This window comes from Manacus candei, unplaced genomic scaffold, assembly GCF_025592945.1.
Source record: "Manacus candei isolate 608988 ecotype Guabito, Panama unplaced genomic scaffold, ASM2559294v1 h1tg000119l, whole genome shotgun sequence".
NCBI classification, from domain to species: domain Eukaryota; kingdom Metazoa; phylum Chordata; class Aves; order Passeriformes; family Pipridae; genus Manacus; species Manacus candei.
Window position 1 is genome coordinate 1,260,980 of NW_026138167.1, and position 17,148 is coordinate 1,278,127.

Genomic DNA, 17,148 nt, shown 5'->3' on the forward strand with positions numbered 1-17,148 from the left:
ACTAAAGATTTACCATAGCAACAATGTCATTGATCACTTAAGGAAAGAGAGGAAGAAGTTTTAGGGTTCACCTCTGCTGTACATTTCCATTTGCACCAAGAAGCTATTTATGGTAAATCTATTTGGCAGAAAGATAGCACATACTCTTCCTCACAGGTGGAATGATCACCTTGAATGACAAATGCTAGAAACTTAGGATAACTCCTAGGGAAAACCATCACTGGGAAAAATCATTGCTGATCCTGTAAAAGCCTATTTATATCTGAGCTAGTGAGATAATCACTGATATGGTAAGCCTTTCCTGAAGGATATTAGGTGATTTCAGATGTTTGCAGTATATGGATCAGTGTGCAAGTTAGAATAGAATCACAGAATCATTTAGGTGGAAAAGACCTCTAAGATCATCCAGTTCAACCTTTAACCCAGCATTGTCAATCCCACCATTAAACCATGTCTCTAAATGCCACATCTACACATCTTTTAAATTCCTCTAGAGATGGTGACTTAGCCAGTTCCCTGGGCAGCCTGTTGCAATATCTGATAACCCTTTCAGTGAAGAAATTTTTTCTAATATCCAATCCCTGAGGCCATTTCCTCTCATCCTATCACTTGTTACTTGGGAGCACAACCTCCTTTCAGGGAGTTGTAGACAGAGATAAGGTCTCCCTTGAGCCTCCTTTTCCCCAGGCTAAACACTCCAGCTCCCTCAGCTGCTCCTCATCAGACCTGTGCTCCAGACCCTTCCCCAGCTCCATTGCCCTTCTCTGGACTGGCTCCATCACCTCAGTGTCCCTCCTGTAGCAAGGGCCCCACAATCGGATACAGTACTCGAGGTGCAGCCTCATTCAAGGGAAAGGAACAGTTCCAGTGCTCCCAAAGGGAATTTCTCTCATATAGCTCAATGTAGCACATGTGCCTGCTTCAGAACAAGTTTACAGGTAGTGAGCTAAACTACTGTTAGTTTAAAAAGAAGAAATCACAGCCAGAATTTTACAAAATGGATGTCCAAGTTCTCCAAAACTACACTAAAGGAGCCCAGTTTTCAAAATGCCTGTGTGCCCAATGCTCTCAGAAATGCCAGCATATATAGGGCTTTGCAGGGACATGCTGGAGAATGGGGACACTCGTGGGCCACCTCCCCCAGTGCCAGCTGGTACAGCTCACACTTCTGTGGCCCAGGAGTCTTTCCCCCACTGCTTGGGCTTCCTGCAAATATCACTAAGTTTCTGCACAGTGCTTATTCAGATGAGGATCATTTCTGTACTACACACTACAAACTAAGCCTTTTTTAGTATTTTGATGACACAGTTCTGCAACTGTCTTTCTCTGCTATAGAGATATGATCTATCTTCTGCATCAGGAACTGACTCAGGAGGGAACACACTGTCATGTTAAATGATGTCATTGTCACCTAGTGTTCCTGAAAAAATAACCTAGAGAACTCTCTGAAATCTGCCTGCATGTGACACATAACATCTAAATTGTGTGCCTAGCACTTAATCCATTTTGTGGCATAAACTATGCCAGTAAAATGTATTTGCTTTTAAGGTGTCAGCAAAACATGTGCCCAGGGCCCTGTGGCTGGGCATTTCTGAAAAGCCAGGACACAATGTATCCCAGTTCTCATCCTACAACAACAAAGTTGCTTGACTGCGCGTCAGAGTGCCTTTTTCTAGTTTATATTACCTTCCCACATGGATTAAGTTTGGGAATCTGTGAATTGCTATGGGATAGCTCGTCCTATCTCGATCTGGATTTTAGGCAACTGTATGGTACTCGGACTTCAGTATGTAGCTGTCAGGTTATTGTAGAGAGAAGTCATATTGAAGAGAAGTCATAACACTGTCAAGGAAGTGCAAGATGCCAGCACAGTGGCTGGGGAGCACGAGACATGGACCAGATGCAGATTTTATACTGATAGTCTGGATATTTATTATGGGCAATAAACAAGAAGAGGAAGAAAGAAGAACAGATCACTGCTTCATAAACCATTTCTGTTCATAGGGAATCATACAAACTCTGCATTTAAGAGAGTACATATGTATTTAACAATGTTAATCCCAGAGTTTACAGTATCAAAAGGCAGTGAAACAGCATATGTTCACAGATGAGAAAGAGAGGCTGGCTTAGCTTCTCAGGCCCTGTTTCAGGGAGCAGGATAAGTCTGTTGGCTAAGTCTCCCTTGCAGAAATGGCAATAAAACTTCTTGGCTGCAGAACAACTGACAGTGGTTTCAAAGAAAAAAAAAATCAAGTTTCACAAAGTCAGGCAGATCTCCCGTTGCTGCCAAGAAATCCACAGCAGAGCAGGAGTCACCAAAAGCCTTGGACTGGACCAGCCAAAACAGCACTGGGACACTGCCCAGGGGAGACAGGATCAGGAAAAGGGACTGCTTTTCATAGAGAGGACACAGCAGGAGAAAACCAAGTCCCACAACAAGTGTTCCCTCAGTCCCACTGCAGTGGGATGGGGGAGAGAACTGGAAGGGCAAAAGTGTTGAGATTAAGACACTTTAATCAGGAGGGGGAGAAGAAAAACAAACCAAAGAAACACAAGTGATACAAAAGCAATCACCACCAGCTACCCAGTTCCCATGCAATGGCAACCCCTGGAAAACTCACCCCAGCCTCACTGCAGAGCATGGTGTGGTACAGTCTGGAATATCCCTCTGGTCAGCTGGGGTCAGCTGTCCTGGCTGTGTCCCCTCCCAGCCTCCTCACTGCAGAGGCAGAGCGAGGGCTGGACACAGCCTGGGTGCTGTGTAAGCACTGCTCAGCAGCAGCTGAAGCACCTGGGTGCTATCAGAGCAGTTCTGTTCCCCGATCCAAAGCACAGCACTGTACAGCTCCCTGGAAGTCAAGGAACCCCATCTCAGGCAGAGCCAGTACAGGGCCCCACTTGCAGACAGTTAAAGCTGACTGAACCCTGCCAACAGCCACCACTCCAGAGCACCGTCAGCCCCCAGCTGCACTTGAGGAATGGTTTCCAGGGGAGTGGAATTCAGGCTTGGGTGCTTCACTCTGCTTTAATGAATCAGTAAGACACGGATTCACTTATTTTACACAAAACTCAGGGAGCTGACTTGCACAGCTTGCACCGAAGGCTGTGTGGACAGATGGACAGACCATGCACCTGGTCTAGTGACCTCAATGCAGGAAAAGCATCTGTATTCCTAAAGACAGGAATGAAAGGAAAATTTACTGCACAAAGGCCAGTAAAGCAAAGGTCAGTGCTGATAAATTTTTTAACACAGGGCACCCACTTAAACACTGTGTTTCTGCCACAGACCTGGGTAGCACTCCCTCAGCTGGACACTGCAAATTCTGCTGGGTTTGGATTCTGCCACACAGGTGGCCAGGACTCTCCTACCTTGGGAACAAATTTTGCAGAGGTGAGATCTCACAGACCCATTTACCTTCAGACTCTTGAAAAGGGTCAAAGTTTTTCAGCTAAATGGACGCTGTGGGTTAACAATTTATTTCTTCAGTGGCAATCTTTATGGAAAGCAAATAAAGATACAGGTCACATGAGACTGCTGAATACCAAATAGTTTTACTTTACATATCACAAGTTATAGGCGTCTATAGACACAATAACCACTCCCACCCACTGGGTCACTTTTTCAGCTCTCCAACATCAGAGATTTCTGAGCAATCTAGTTCAGTGTGGTTCAGTCTCTCTCAATCTCTCTCTTTAGTTGACCTTTGAATCAAGCAGCAACAGAACAGATTTCTTTCTTTCCCCTATGTCCTATATTTCCTCTACCAGTAGTTTCCTCATACTCCCCATAGAAGGAAAGAGAAAAGTTATTCAGAGATGCTTTTCTGTATTATAATTTGCAGTTACTTTGCTAAGCAGTTCTCTCATCAGCCTCATCATCTCCTGAATCTCCATTACACTCTCACCTTTATATCCAGGTTCACACTACAAAAAATGCTTTGCCATGGAAAGCAGCCATTTTCTTACCCACGCAGGCTCCATGGGATGCACAGCTACCAATACTTTACCACTACATTATGCTGTCTGGAAGAATTTCTTTTCTTCTTTGCAGTGGCTCAGTTCAGAGGCAGGAGAAAAACTGATAGAACTCCCTACTCCAAATTCAGTTTGCAGTCTCACACAAACATAAATACCAACTGCCCAACAGCAAGCATTATCCATCAGCTGTACTTAAACATCAGATCTTGTCAGAATAATTCTGTAAATATAACATGTCAATTTTTGAGCATTGACCATTTCAGGAGGCCTAACATCTTACCCATCTGACATTATAATATCTGCTTCAGATAGCATATTGCAAAAATATTCAGCTGTTTATTTCAGTGGTATTTTCACCTGTGATTCACTGCTGACTTGCAAGTGTGAACGTGAATAAATGTTATGCAACTTTTACTGAATAAGCTACTACATCAATTCACTCATCTGAGCACTTCCTGGTATCGGGTTGGTATTTTCTGCGCTTTTGAATGAAAAGAAGTTTAGCAAAACTGACAACATGCAACATTCACACATTGCAAAAAGCACAGGTAAGTTAAGAAACAGAAATAATAAACAGATAAATCATAAAAGACCAAAACCAGCACTGAAACAAGTTAAACTGAGCTCAAAGTGATGATTCTGTGGATGGATGAAATCTAGTGGAAGTGATTCTTCTCAATACATGGCCTCTAACTTCCTCTATTTTCACTCTGTAACAGCAGTCAGGTTTTGCCAGCTGTGAAGCAGAAAGTGAAGAAGTCATTATTTTATGTTTTACCTTCCTATGTTTGTTGTACCTTAACCCGAACACCTTCCTTTTGTTTGGTAAGCATTATTCAATTTGATGTTGCATTAAAAAGAAGTTATTTTCTTCTTTTTCTGACCTGATTCCTCACAAATACATACCAGGTGGAGAACTGGATTTCATCATTGAAGTTCTATGATGTTCTTATGGCAGGAATGTTACATTTCCCAATATTCTTAACTTTTAAAATCAACAGTTAAAAAGCCCTTTACTGGTGCAGCTGCTGACTTGTTATGATTGGATGTCTCAGAACCACTGGCCACCAGACATTACTCCTTCACTTGGAAGTTTTTTCAGTGTGTTACAGACCACTGACCTACAGCTTGGCTCTCACTGAATTGCTCTCCTGTACTATACGATGAACAGCAACCTTATAAAAATTAGGAGACAGAAAGGTAAAAGGAAGATGAAAAAGGAAATTAAAAGCAAAAACCCTGGATGTTTATTCGTGGGTCACCAGTTCAGAGGTCTGACCACAGCAGAAAGGCATGTCTGTGCCTGCAGATGAACCAAGACACTCTGGTGCCTCAGCTGCAGAGGTCAGGCACACTCTGGAACAAGCCTGCTGAGGATATTCAGTGATGCTGAGCACTGGGAAGCCTTTTAGGATGGATGACCTGCTGATCATTTTTGCAAGAAACAGCACTACCATCTTAAAGAAGGCCCGGTTCATGGCTGAGAGAAAACAGAGAAACTGGCCTCTAGAGCCTCACAAGTTATAGAGAGAAAACTCTGAGCATAGTTTTCTCAGAGATTGTCTGTAAAAAATATTGCAATGAGCACACAACTGCAGGTGTCTCCTGGGATCTGCTGAGCACCCAGTGTCTGACAGCTGAAGCACAAACTGCATTTCATGATTCAGGTTGCTGCTCCCAAAGGAGTACTTTACTTCTGCCCTTGGGATTTCCAGCCTGGAAAGGGCAGTGCCCAGAAGCCACAGAACCTCACAAGTTCTGTGCAACCAAGAGGCACGTCCAGGTTTGCCATGGAATAGAGCAGCAGGAAAGGCTATTAAAGGGAAAAAGCAAAAAAAAGGAGTATATAAAAAAGTAAATCTCACTTTTCAAAACATACCTGTCTGTTTCATAAATACTGTGATAAGTGGTATCCAAGAAGTCACAATTGATAAAATTATTGAAGGGAAGAAGAACCAGAACCGGATTCCAAAATAAAAGCATTGGAATAAAACATTTCCCTATACGAGCGGCAGTGGTTCCACTGAGTCTTTCTCCCTATCTTTCTCCTCTCAAGGGAAGGTAAAAATATATAAATAAATAAAATAAATCAAGACCTTCCCCCCACCCCACAGTCCCCAACTAGTCTTGCTGCTTAGAAATTCACAGATATTACTTTAACACACAGTGGCTTTGAGGATTATGTGGATATTCCTATTGAGTCCTCCCAAGAAATCCATTAAAATGGACACAGTTTGCATACAGTGTCATTGATGCTCATTTCTAACATCTAAACTATTTAATGTTAAAGAAAAAGACTAAGCATTGAATAACAACTGTGCTTCCTTTTGTTTCTCAGCTTTTAGCATTTTCCACAAAGATACCACATTGCACAGTAACTAACAAGTCAGTCAGACCAGTGGGAGGAAGCCCAGTCAGGACCCTCCATTTCCGTACCCCTTACATTGCAACACTGTCACTGCAGTGTCCTACTGTAGAAATGAACAGCTGAAAACAAAATAAACCTTTCAATCACTGTTTAATGCAAGAACATGTTTACATCTTCTTACACTGTTTCTGAAATGTCAAAATTTTTGACCTTCATGAAACAATGGCTTCCTGGCTTTTCAAATATTCAAGCCTTACCTTCACTTTTTGCAAAAGTATTGCCAACTGTAAGCCACTATAGAGGGGTTTTTTTTTGGAGGGGGGAGTTTATTTTACAGTCCAAGTCTTTAACAATTGGAGACCTACTGGTGATATTGATATGAATTCAAGCAATTACTTGCTATGACACAACAAAATTGGTCCAAATTAAAATGAGCTAACGAGATTCTGAAGATGAGGGTGAACATCTGATACTCGCTCTTTTATTAAGACACTGGGACTTGTGAAAACATTCAGTGGAGAGCGTGGCTCATCTCTGGCAGAAACTTGCTCATGTCCTCCTTCTTCCTATCTTCTGCTAATTCAGCATCATTATTAACCTGGTATCAACAAAAGAGACATTGTTAGGCAACCTAATCTCTGTGAGAGGTACAGGCCAGAGACTTTATCATTCTGTTCCCTTTTATTCCCTTTTCTTTCCAGAGTCCCCCTCAAACCATGGAACCACTAAGGAGGAACCACAGGAAAGCATCAGTCAAGACTGATATGTTCTGTCAAAGTGTAGGATTGGGGATACAGGTACCACAAGAATGCAGGTAGAGATATCTGTTATTTTCTTTGTTTCCTTTTTTCCTTGTTTCTTCAGTTTTATGGGACAAGGAACTATTTACACAGACAAAATAAAATGAACCTACATCTTTTCATCTTATAGGCACTATGTAGGAACTGAAACAGGGAGAGGGACTACATGGACTTTTACTTTTTCTGTTTCATAAAGAGATTCCTGAGGTGATATAGAATTATGTAACTTCACTGAAGTCCATAGATCTCCTGTGGTTTATGCTTTTTGTGCATCTCACTCACTGGATCTAAAGCAGAAGTGTATGAAAAGAGAAGAAATTACTGAGCAAACTTATGCAGGAAAAGTGCTGTTCAAATACCTGCTACTATAAAACTGCATGTTTAGATCTTACCATATTCTTGGGAATAGTAAATCAATTTCTCTCAGAAAAAAAAAAAATCCTCATATCTCCCACTCATAAAACTCTTACCTCAGATTGCTCAATTTTGCATATTGCAGTCTTCCACTATTATTTGGTTTACAGCATCCTTTTACCCAGAATAACAATTTTTACATCAGTTATAAAAAATGTTGCTATAGATCAATTTTTTTCTTTACTTATTTTGGCCATGCAAAATAAAACACCAGTCTGGCATTTGTGTAAGGACTTTGTTCTATTCTGTTTAAAGTTCCTCTTAACAGAGTCCATAAAACTATTTTCATTTCACAAAGCATCTTAGAGTTTCTTATTCCTATAATTTAAAACAATGAGCTATTTTGGGAGGAGCAGAACAGGGTGAATTCCATTTAAAATTATTCTGCTGTTATGCATTTGTAGCTAAAAAAATTTCTAAGTTATGTAATAAGAAAACAATAAATATTAAGAATTTCTGCCAAAACCCAGGCAGTATTACTTGAGTGGATGCAAAAATAGTGCCATAACAGAGGAAAAAAAGTCTCACCTCAACCTGTGGGACAAAGGCCTACAAGTGAGAACACACCAACAATGTAACCAAATAAAGAAAATTAAATAGGTAGGATCTATTTTTATTAGTTTTTTGTAATCTCAGTTTCAAAATTCAGCTCATTTGGTGAGAACAAGTCAACAGGTGTGTGATATTCAGCAAAGGCAAATTTGAGATTGACTATGTACTTAGAGAAATCCACTTTTCCACTTGCTCAGAGAAAATAAACATGCCACAAACAGCAATGAACAAATAGGCTGGTAAATATATATATGAATACAAGAAAGAGTTGATAAATGGGCACACTATTTTGTCTAGTGATTCTCCATAAAATTTTTTGTACTACTGATCAAATGTAATGACTGAAATTCCTTACAAAGGAGACTTGTTACCCCTGCTACTTTGCTACTGTTAGTTCACATAACTACATTTAAGATTTGCAATCCTGAACTAAAGCCAAAGCTGGTTCCTCTGGGCAGCTGGAATTATGCCCCATGACAAATGCACTTGTACATGCCAAGAGATAGTGTCTCTTTCACACAATTAGTGTGCAAGACAAGATAATTTTTTACTTCTAGTCAGCTATTAAAAAGTCAGAGGCATATTTTCCTTCATAGTTATGATGTAAAAGAGAGTAATACATGAACTCAAACTGGACTACACACACACCTGCCAAATATGACTAACTTGTCTTTCGCATCAAAAAGCTTTGTTACAAGAAACCTTCACAACACTGCTCTTTCCCAAACAAAGAAGTCATGCTCATAGGGTTCATAAAAGCAAAAAATGAGCAAGTTCTCATCAAACTGAACCTCGTCCCCTGAGCCCCCGCCTGTTCCCAGCCACACTGGGGGTCCTTTGCAGCCCAAGACTGACACCAGCGCTCAATGCAAAATGGCACAAGGACTGGAGAGGTCATCAACTCCCAGGAACTTGGTTATGGCCATCAGTTTTACATGAAAAGCAGGAGCTACTCTCAGGACAAGGCTTTAACTCAATAGATCTTTTGAAAAAGCAAGTCCGTCCTTCTCCCTGCCCTCAGCTGTCCCAGCCATTGCCCCTCACAGCCACTGCCCCTCACGGCACCTCTGCCCGCAGCCCTGGCTGTGCACAGGACACCTGCCCCTCTCCTGGGGCCACAGGTGCTGGGAGCCGGCCGAGCCATGTCCTGCCTGCTCACGCCACGAGAACAAAACATGAGCAGCATGAGAGTCTCAGCCAGAGTGCCTCGGGCACACGGACACCCCCAGCTCCAGCAGCACAGCCCGGCCGAGGGGAGGCCAGGCCATGGGGGCAGAGGGCACAGCGGCGCTGAGGGGCTGTGTGGGCTGGGGGCTCAGAGCAACCACGACACTCCAGGTCTCTCCTGCACATTTTCTGATAGTTGTCCTTGATGCTGGAGTAATAACTTGTGAACCTGTGCCTAAACGTTGCCCTTTCCTCACTTCTCTGAAAACAGCCCGTGTTTCTCCTTAGATTGAGACAGCTGCAGGGTTTGTTCTCTGAATCTATTACTAAAGAACCACCAGGAAGGTCTGCTTAAGCAATTCTCCTCCCTCAAGGAAGAGGTTGAGCTTGAACTCAACTAAAATTTCTTCTACGTTTTCCCCAGGATTCCCTTTTCATCTAGGAGCAAATAGGTAGGTCCCAAACTCAACCTTTTTATTTGGACACATGTAAACACTTCCTGTAGATATGCTCAGCAGAACAAATGGTATGGTGTGGTATGGTATGTCTGCATCAAAAGGGCTCGATTCAGCATCAAACCACATCCTCCTGCACAGGTTGTGCCTCCCTTGGCTGCAGCCTCAGGTGCCACATGGCAGCACTGCCCCGTTCAGAGGGCACGCCTGGGACTGTGGCAGGCAGGGGACACTCAGGAGCGCTGAGGCGTGGTGCTGACGGGAACGAAATCCTGGGTTTTCACAAAGCGCAGCAGAAGCAGATATTGCTCCTGAATATGGTGTTTTCATGTGTACAAAACCAACTTTTTGCTCAACCTAACACCAGAACTATTTGAGTGTCTGCAACAGATGTTCACTTCATCTCACACCCGCTCAAACTCCAAAGCTTTTCCTCCAGAAAGAAAGGCTTCCAAAGCAGCCCTCCTCTTTGTGAACACCTCCGTCTCAGAGAAAAGGCCCATCTGTGCTAAAGACATGAGTTTCCAAAGAAATAGTCCGAAGAAACATGTTCCAGCAAAGATAACAGGCACCACAGAGTGCCTTCAGACCTCCTTTTGGATGGGTTTCTTTACCTTTCTTGGCAAGTTAATCACACACATGACTCCCTTGTTGACTCAGGAGTTAATCTCTATAAAACCGTCCGAGCTGTATCTTCAGCAAGCTGAGAATAATAATGAAACCCAAATTATTTCCATTTGTAGTTTTGAATAATCCAGAGGCCGCAGAGCACTGGGGTTTTGCCAGGAAGGTGGGCGATTCCAGGTGTGTTCCCTGGGCGTCACTTAAACCCGTCACAGCCCATCGGATCTGCACACGAGCTCCATCCCTGCGGCCCTGCTGCTCACTTGGATCACTCTTTGGATCTTTGGGCAGGTCAGTGCCTGTCAACTGTCCCTGGCAGCGCAGCTCTGGTGTGGGTGTTATTAGGAATAAACAGATGTTCTTGCAAAGTCTGCAGCGTGGCTGCATTTGGTGGTGGGAAGTGACAGGTTGTTCAGTTTTGAGTTATAGAAAGGTGCAGTTTGCCCAGAAACAAGGGGATCATGGAATGGGGGACACATGGTAGGCGTAGAGAAGGCTGTAACCCATAATACCTCAGCCAGCGAGGAAACGGGGACGGACATATCGGACAAGGGGATAAAAGTGACCTTCATTAAATTGAGAGACCTCACTGGGGACTGGACAGTGAAATCTGCCTTTTATTCGAATAAAAGTTTAGTTAGCTCCTCTGCCTCTGGTATATTTTTGGGGCTCCTAATAACAGCAACAGGCAGGTATATTTTCAGAGCAATGTTAACGAACCGTGCCCGTCCCTCACAGGCAGGCGGGCCGGCGGAGGCGCCCGCGCGGGGCGCTGCGTACTGCGGTGGGGGGCGGAGGATGCCGGGCGCGCGCCCCCGCCGGCCAATCGGGCGTCTCCTCGGGTTCCCGCGCGCACCGCCCACCTGCGGTTGGGGGCAGGGCCGAGGTGCGGTGACGTCACGGGCGGTGGCGCCCAGGCCCCGCCCCCCGGTAACGGGCCGTGAGGCGCCGCTGTCACCGCGCGAGGGGACGCGGCCGGGCCGCCCTCACACAGCGCTGCTCCTGCGGGGACACCGCGGAACGGCACGGGGGAGAGTCTGCGTGCGGGATATTCTAAGGGAAAGGGAGACAGCGGTGTTGTGGTGTTGTTGGTTTTGGGGGGTTTTTTTTGGTCCTCGTCTGTTTGGATTTCTTTCTAAACTTATGAAAAATGGCAACAGCAGCATATGTGGACCATTTTGCGGCAGAGTGCCTTGTTTCCATGTCAAGTCGTGCTGTTATCCACAGTCCCAGAGGGGAGCCTGATCCCCAACCTGGTGAAGCAATATTTCCTCCATCCAATGGAGAAGATAAGCGGGAAGTCAGAGAAGCCGGGAAGGACAATGGACCCTCGTTACTGGTGGTAGCCAGCATTTTAGCAGACCTGAACCAGCATGTCCCAAACTCACCTGCACTGAGGATGGAAAACACGGAGACCCTTGATAGAACAGAACAAATACACATTTCCATTGCTCCTAAGGAGTTTGGGGAAGAAAGTGTGTCTTCGGCTGGTAAGCATGGAGGAGAGCGAGCAGCCACACCTACCAGCCTGGCTGCAGTCACTGAGCCAAGCCCCAGACAAAAGAACAAACGCATAAGAAGCTGGACTGACCCTGGATCACCCCAGAAAAAGCACAAATGCCACTATGTGGGGTGTGAAAAAGTTTATGGCAAATCTTCCCATCTTAAAGCTCATCTAAGGACCCACACAGGTTAGTTACGATCCAGCCAGAGATTTATTTGTTACAGCTTGGTAATTAAAACCAAAACCAAACAAACTTGTATTTGGCCACTGTTATGGTTTCACCTCTCGGAACTCAAGCTCGGGAAAGCCAAACGGCAAAAAAACCCAAAAAACCAAACCTCTGGGAATAAACCCTTACTGGGCATAGATTCAAAGCTAATGTTGCCCTGTTTTATTAATGTCACAGGGAATGGCATGTGGGTCATCTGTGTGGATTGTACCAAGCTGTAATTTTTAGCTGCTAGCCTTCTTGTTCTGTGTGTCTTGTACTTCCCTTTCCAATACTTCTTACCTTCCTGTTTTTCCTACCCCATGCTCCCATCACTATACCATGCTTATCACTTCCCATGCAAGCTTTAGTATTCTTGATATTTTAAAATTAAATGTTCTAGAGGCACCTAAATGGCTGTGTGTCTGTTTCTTTCTTTAGCAGACACTTTGTGAAACCTAGAGAAAGCAGAAAGGCAGATGGAGAGGCTGAACACCATAAATGAAGAGAGAGGGGGATAGGGGCAGTCTCTGAGAGGCTTTTGACAGCTGGGCAAAACCAATTTAAAACCAAAAAACATTGGAATTCAACCATTAACTTGTACTCATCAGTGCTTAGTGTTTACTTCTTGCTGAAGACTTATCTGACCACTTTTTTGTTGCTATTGTAATTTATGAGACACACCCATAGAAAAAGTGGAAGTCTTGCAAGCACTGTGAAAGTTGTCCTGAAAGTATTAAGAGAGCCATCTTGAAAGAGGCCCCAGGACTGGCCACACCTCATGCCTGGTGCTGGGGAACAGGATGGCTTCAGTCAGACGGGGACACCAAAAATTGAGGAGAGTGGTCTCTGCTGAAGGCACAACCACAGCACATCTGCTGAGGCACCACAGCGACCAGAGCAGCTTGTGCCAGGTTCCACTGCCTGATTCCAGACAGCACATTAGTTCACTGGGACGTACGGTCAGTTCTCTTGGAAGGAGCACTAAGAAAGAGATCCCCAGAACTAATCCTGACTTAGCAACTCCTGAACGGTTTTAGCTCAGAGGTGTCAACCTCACCCACCTGGCCAGACCTTCAGTGTCCCTTCGGAATTTCCTGTTGCCTTCCTGAGATAAAGCAAGAGCCATTCTAATTTGAGGGCATGTTTTGCTCTGTGGGGGAGAGAAGAAAGCCCCATCAAGTCTGAGCGTATGGATGGACAATTCCCCGTGGCACACAGCCAAAGGAACAGCATGTTCCTGGCACCCCAGGCAGCCTGTCCTGCTTTGCACTGTGTAACTGCTTTTTGCCGCCTTGGGAGCTACACAGAGAAGGTGCTTCCACTTGGCTTGCAGGAAATTGTCTCCGTTAATTTTCAGTTCTTTTGCATTCTTATTGCTGGCATTTGCCATTGTCCTGAAAGCGAAAGATAAATTTAGCGATGTTCCTGGGCTCCCAAAGCAAGCGGAGCCCAAGAAGGGAACTCGTGTCCCTGATAAAGCGGAGGGCTGGGCATGGGGAGAGGAGGGAGGGCAGAGCCGGCGGGGAGTGCCGGCACGGCGGAGTCATTCGGGGACGCTGGCTCGCCTCCAAGTTCTCTGATTTTTTCTTTTTCCCGTTTTTTTTTTTTTAACTCTTAATTTCCTGTATATTTTCCAGGTCTGTAGGGCTCGATTGGCTATTGCTGTAGCTAATGGCACAGAGAAGAGAGCATGTGCGTGTGTCTGAGAGCTAAAGGAAAAGCAGGGGAGGGACTGTTTTTGCCCAGGGAGTGGCAAGACCCTCGGGGACTACAGCTTCTTTGTTTTCTTTCGTCTCCAGTGTCTGTGTGGGAAGCTTTAAGCAAAGCTGCCAAGTTTCCCTCCTCATTGGCAACAGGTCTGTCTCTGTTTGGATTGAGTTTTAAACAGGCTTAAATGCCTCTTACTCCCCTTCCAGAATGTTTTCTAAGGTGTTGGGATTTTTTTCTGTCTTTAAAAGAAATTGTGACAGGCTTGAAAAAAGTTTGTAAGACACTAAGACTTAAAAGCTAATAGAACAAGTGATGACTTCCAGGACTAGCAAATGTTTGCTTTTACGAAACACATAATGGGTTTTACTGATGTAGAACGAGGGTTTGGGGTCTCCTGTGCTTTCCAGTGATCCTGAACTAGCTGAGTAAGGCATTGGTCTACCCGTGTGTCAGATGGGTAAGGGGATGGGTGTCCACCTCACCCTACAGTGCTGAAAGGACACCAGGGACACAGGGAAGCAGCTTTAAACACCAACCCAAAGAACTGCCAAACCTGTTTACTAAGAAACAGTCAAAAACCTCTGCTGTGGTGGAGCTTCTTCCATTACTGTATGACCAGGTGAGCTGGTATTTAGGGGTGAGCTGAAGGCTGAGAACAGTACTGCAGGCTAGAGATGATGATCATGCAAGAGGTACTTGAACAGAGCAGTTTATGACCTGCTTTAGAATCTTCCTTGTCCTTTGCTGCTGTGCTCAGAAACTAAGGGCTTTGCTCTTCATGCTTGGAGGAAGGATAGATCCTTGACCTTGTGGTGTGGCAAAGAGATACAGAGCTTTCCAAATACTCCTGGGTCAAATCCAGCCCACGTTGATAGGGACTGAGAGCTGGTAGCGTTTTCCAGCTGTTTGGTGCCCTGTGTGAAATCCTTCTGATAGTTATAGCTAGATTTCAGTGCTCAGTTATCTAAAGCAAAAACCATAGTGCAGAGGATGCTAATTATCTTATTTAAAGCAAAGGAAACAAGGTGGAAAAGCCAAGGAAGTAGCGTCTGCCTTTTATCCTCTACTCAGAGTACAAAAAAGTTTTAGAATTAAGTACTTGATTAGCACAAACTGTGGTGGGCAATCCATGGTTTCTGGTGCACTTCTTTGGCACTCCAGTGGCTAAGCTGTCTCAGCCTTATGAAATTGCAAAGCCTTGCACCAGGCAGAAAACATTTGTCACCAAAATCTTTACTATTCTCTCCACCAGCTTTCAAAGTTCCCCTTCCCCTACGTGTCTTTTCACATTTATGTTTTCCATCCTACTTTCTCACTGGATGTCCTGGTGTTTAACATAATCATCAGCCACATAGCCCCTGAAGTTTTAATGTTTACCAGGAGGTTATATGTGGTGTCGGAGGGAGATGGCAAGTCCAAATTCTTGTCCAGTAAGGTTCCTGTGAGTCTCAGAAGCTGTGTGTGGTGCACAGATACAGCACCCTGTTTGTCCAAGCTATACTGACCCCACTGATACAGAGAGTTTCATTTCTATACTGGTTTTAAAAATTCTCTCCACTCCTGAGAAAATTCATAAACACAAAGGACTTTTGGAAAATCAGATAAATCAGACTAAGTTGTCCTTCCTCTAAGCAGGTTTTCATCACAAAGGTTTGGAAATTTTCCGAGTCATTGGAAATCTCTTTGTCTCTTGATGCACCAGTGGGAAGAGGGAGACAGTGCAGAGCCTGATAGCAATCCACAGGCTACAATCTTATAAAGCATTTTGCAGGACCACTATGTTCTGAAGAGGTTGTAGAACCCCAACTTACTGCATTATACCATGCATTTATATGTAGAAAAACAGACTGGATTTGGGCCAGGGATCACAAGAATCCTGTATTGCAGCTCCTCTCCAAATCACTGTGACCTCTCAAGCTTTTAGCCATCTTCATTAGCATGGCATCATGAATGCAGAGATTAAACAAAATAAACCTTTGTTTAGTTCCATCCTTCTAAAGTCAGTCATCCTACTCACTAAGCAGCACATCATAACAGGAACAGCTTTTCAGGAAGTCATCAGAACTAAATGAGTTTGCACAAATTAGCATAAACTTCTGGAGATGTGGGCACCAGTCTCAGTCTGGAGTCTTAGTATGGGAGAGTCTTGCAGGAAAACAACTTGTGGGCCTTGTGGCTTAACAGTGGCTCCTCTGTACTACTGCTAAACTGGCTCTATGTGGCTGTTGGGGCACAGGAAGAAGAGAAGGCCTAATTATATGACCCTTGCTCATAGATGTCAGGTTAGGACTCATCCAAGAGAAAGTGGTCAAGACCTGTGTCAGTCTCTATCTGACAGAGTGAGCTTGGGCAGCTCTGTATTCTCTGCTTAGCCTTACAGTTAGGGAGGTTTTGTTATTTGGCATCTGTTGTTTTTAGTCTAATCCTTATTCCTGAAATATTGGTTGAATTCAAATAGGTAGAAAAGACTGATTCATTTCCATTCCCTTGTAAAGAAGTTTTCATTTCTTTACATTAAATCTCTATAAGCACATTTTTGAGGACAACACTAATGAACCCGGATGAAAAAAAGTTATTTTTTAGCTTATGTGCTCTTTTATTGCATCAGTTATTTTATCTCGTTTCCCTAGGCAACATTTTTCTGATTATTTTGTAGCTGAGATATGTGAAAATGGAGAATTTAATAACGTATTCGGTATTTGAAAGCAATCTGAGAAATGAAACTATCAAACCTCATTGTGACAAGTATGACAACAGCATAACAATTGGGCTGGACAAACTGGAGTAGAATACAGCCTGTGCTCAAGTTGGTAAAGAGGCCTTTATATAAAGTGCAGATAATGTGTTTTGAATAGGGGCTTGGATTTCACTTTCAGTTCTAGTATTACGTTAACACAAAGAGTAAAGCACAGCTTCCTCTAAGTTCTGAATGAAGATGCAATCTGTGTGTGTGAAGAAACCAATTAACCAAGCAAGTTCTTGTGTCAGTGAAATAAAGTTCATATTCCGTTTTAGCACCTGGCATTTACCTGACACATGGCTAGTTAGCCAAAAACCATGAGGTTTCCTTTAGCTTGCCTTAGGCACACACTGACTCCCGAAGGGCTCACGTGCAGCAAGGGCGCAGTGCTTGTGGAGACCCAAGGCTTTGCAGGAAAAGATTACCAGAGGAGAAACCTAATCTAATGCCTGAAGATAGCTCTTGTACAGCAGGATGAAATGAGTGGGTACTAGGGCTTTAATCCATCCTCTGCTGAGCTGCCAGTTGGGCTGCTCTGCATGCCAGGACTTCTGGGGAGCTGCACTCCCTCTGAACAGGATGCCAGCGGAAATTGGAAGGGCCTTTCTCCACTGCTGATATTCCA

The 17,148-nt window shown here is 44.1% G+C and overlaps 1 protein-coding gene across 1 annotated transcript in view; it reads left to right on the forward strand.

Annotated features, from left to right (window-relative positions):
- Window positions 1-11,301: 11,301 nt before the first annotated feature.
- KLF13 (KLF transcription factor 13) overlaps window positions 11,302-17,148 on the forward strand; it is a 33,358-nt gene continuing 27,511 nt past the window's right edge. The window contains exon 1 of the mRNA XM_051770541.1: window positions 11,302-12,049. Within this exon, the coding sequence (XP_051626501.1) occupies window positions 11,509-12,049 (541 nt within the window). The 5' untranslated portion in view covers window positions 11,302-11,508. The remainder of the gene's footprint in view (window positions 12,050-17,148) is intronic.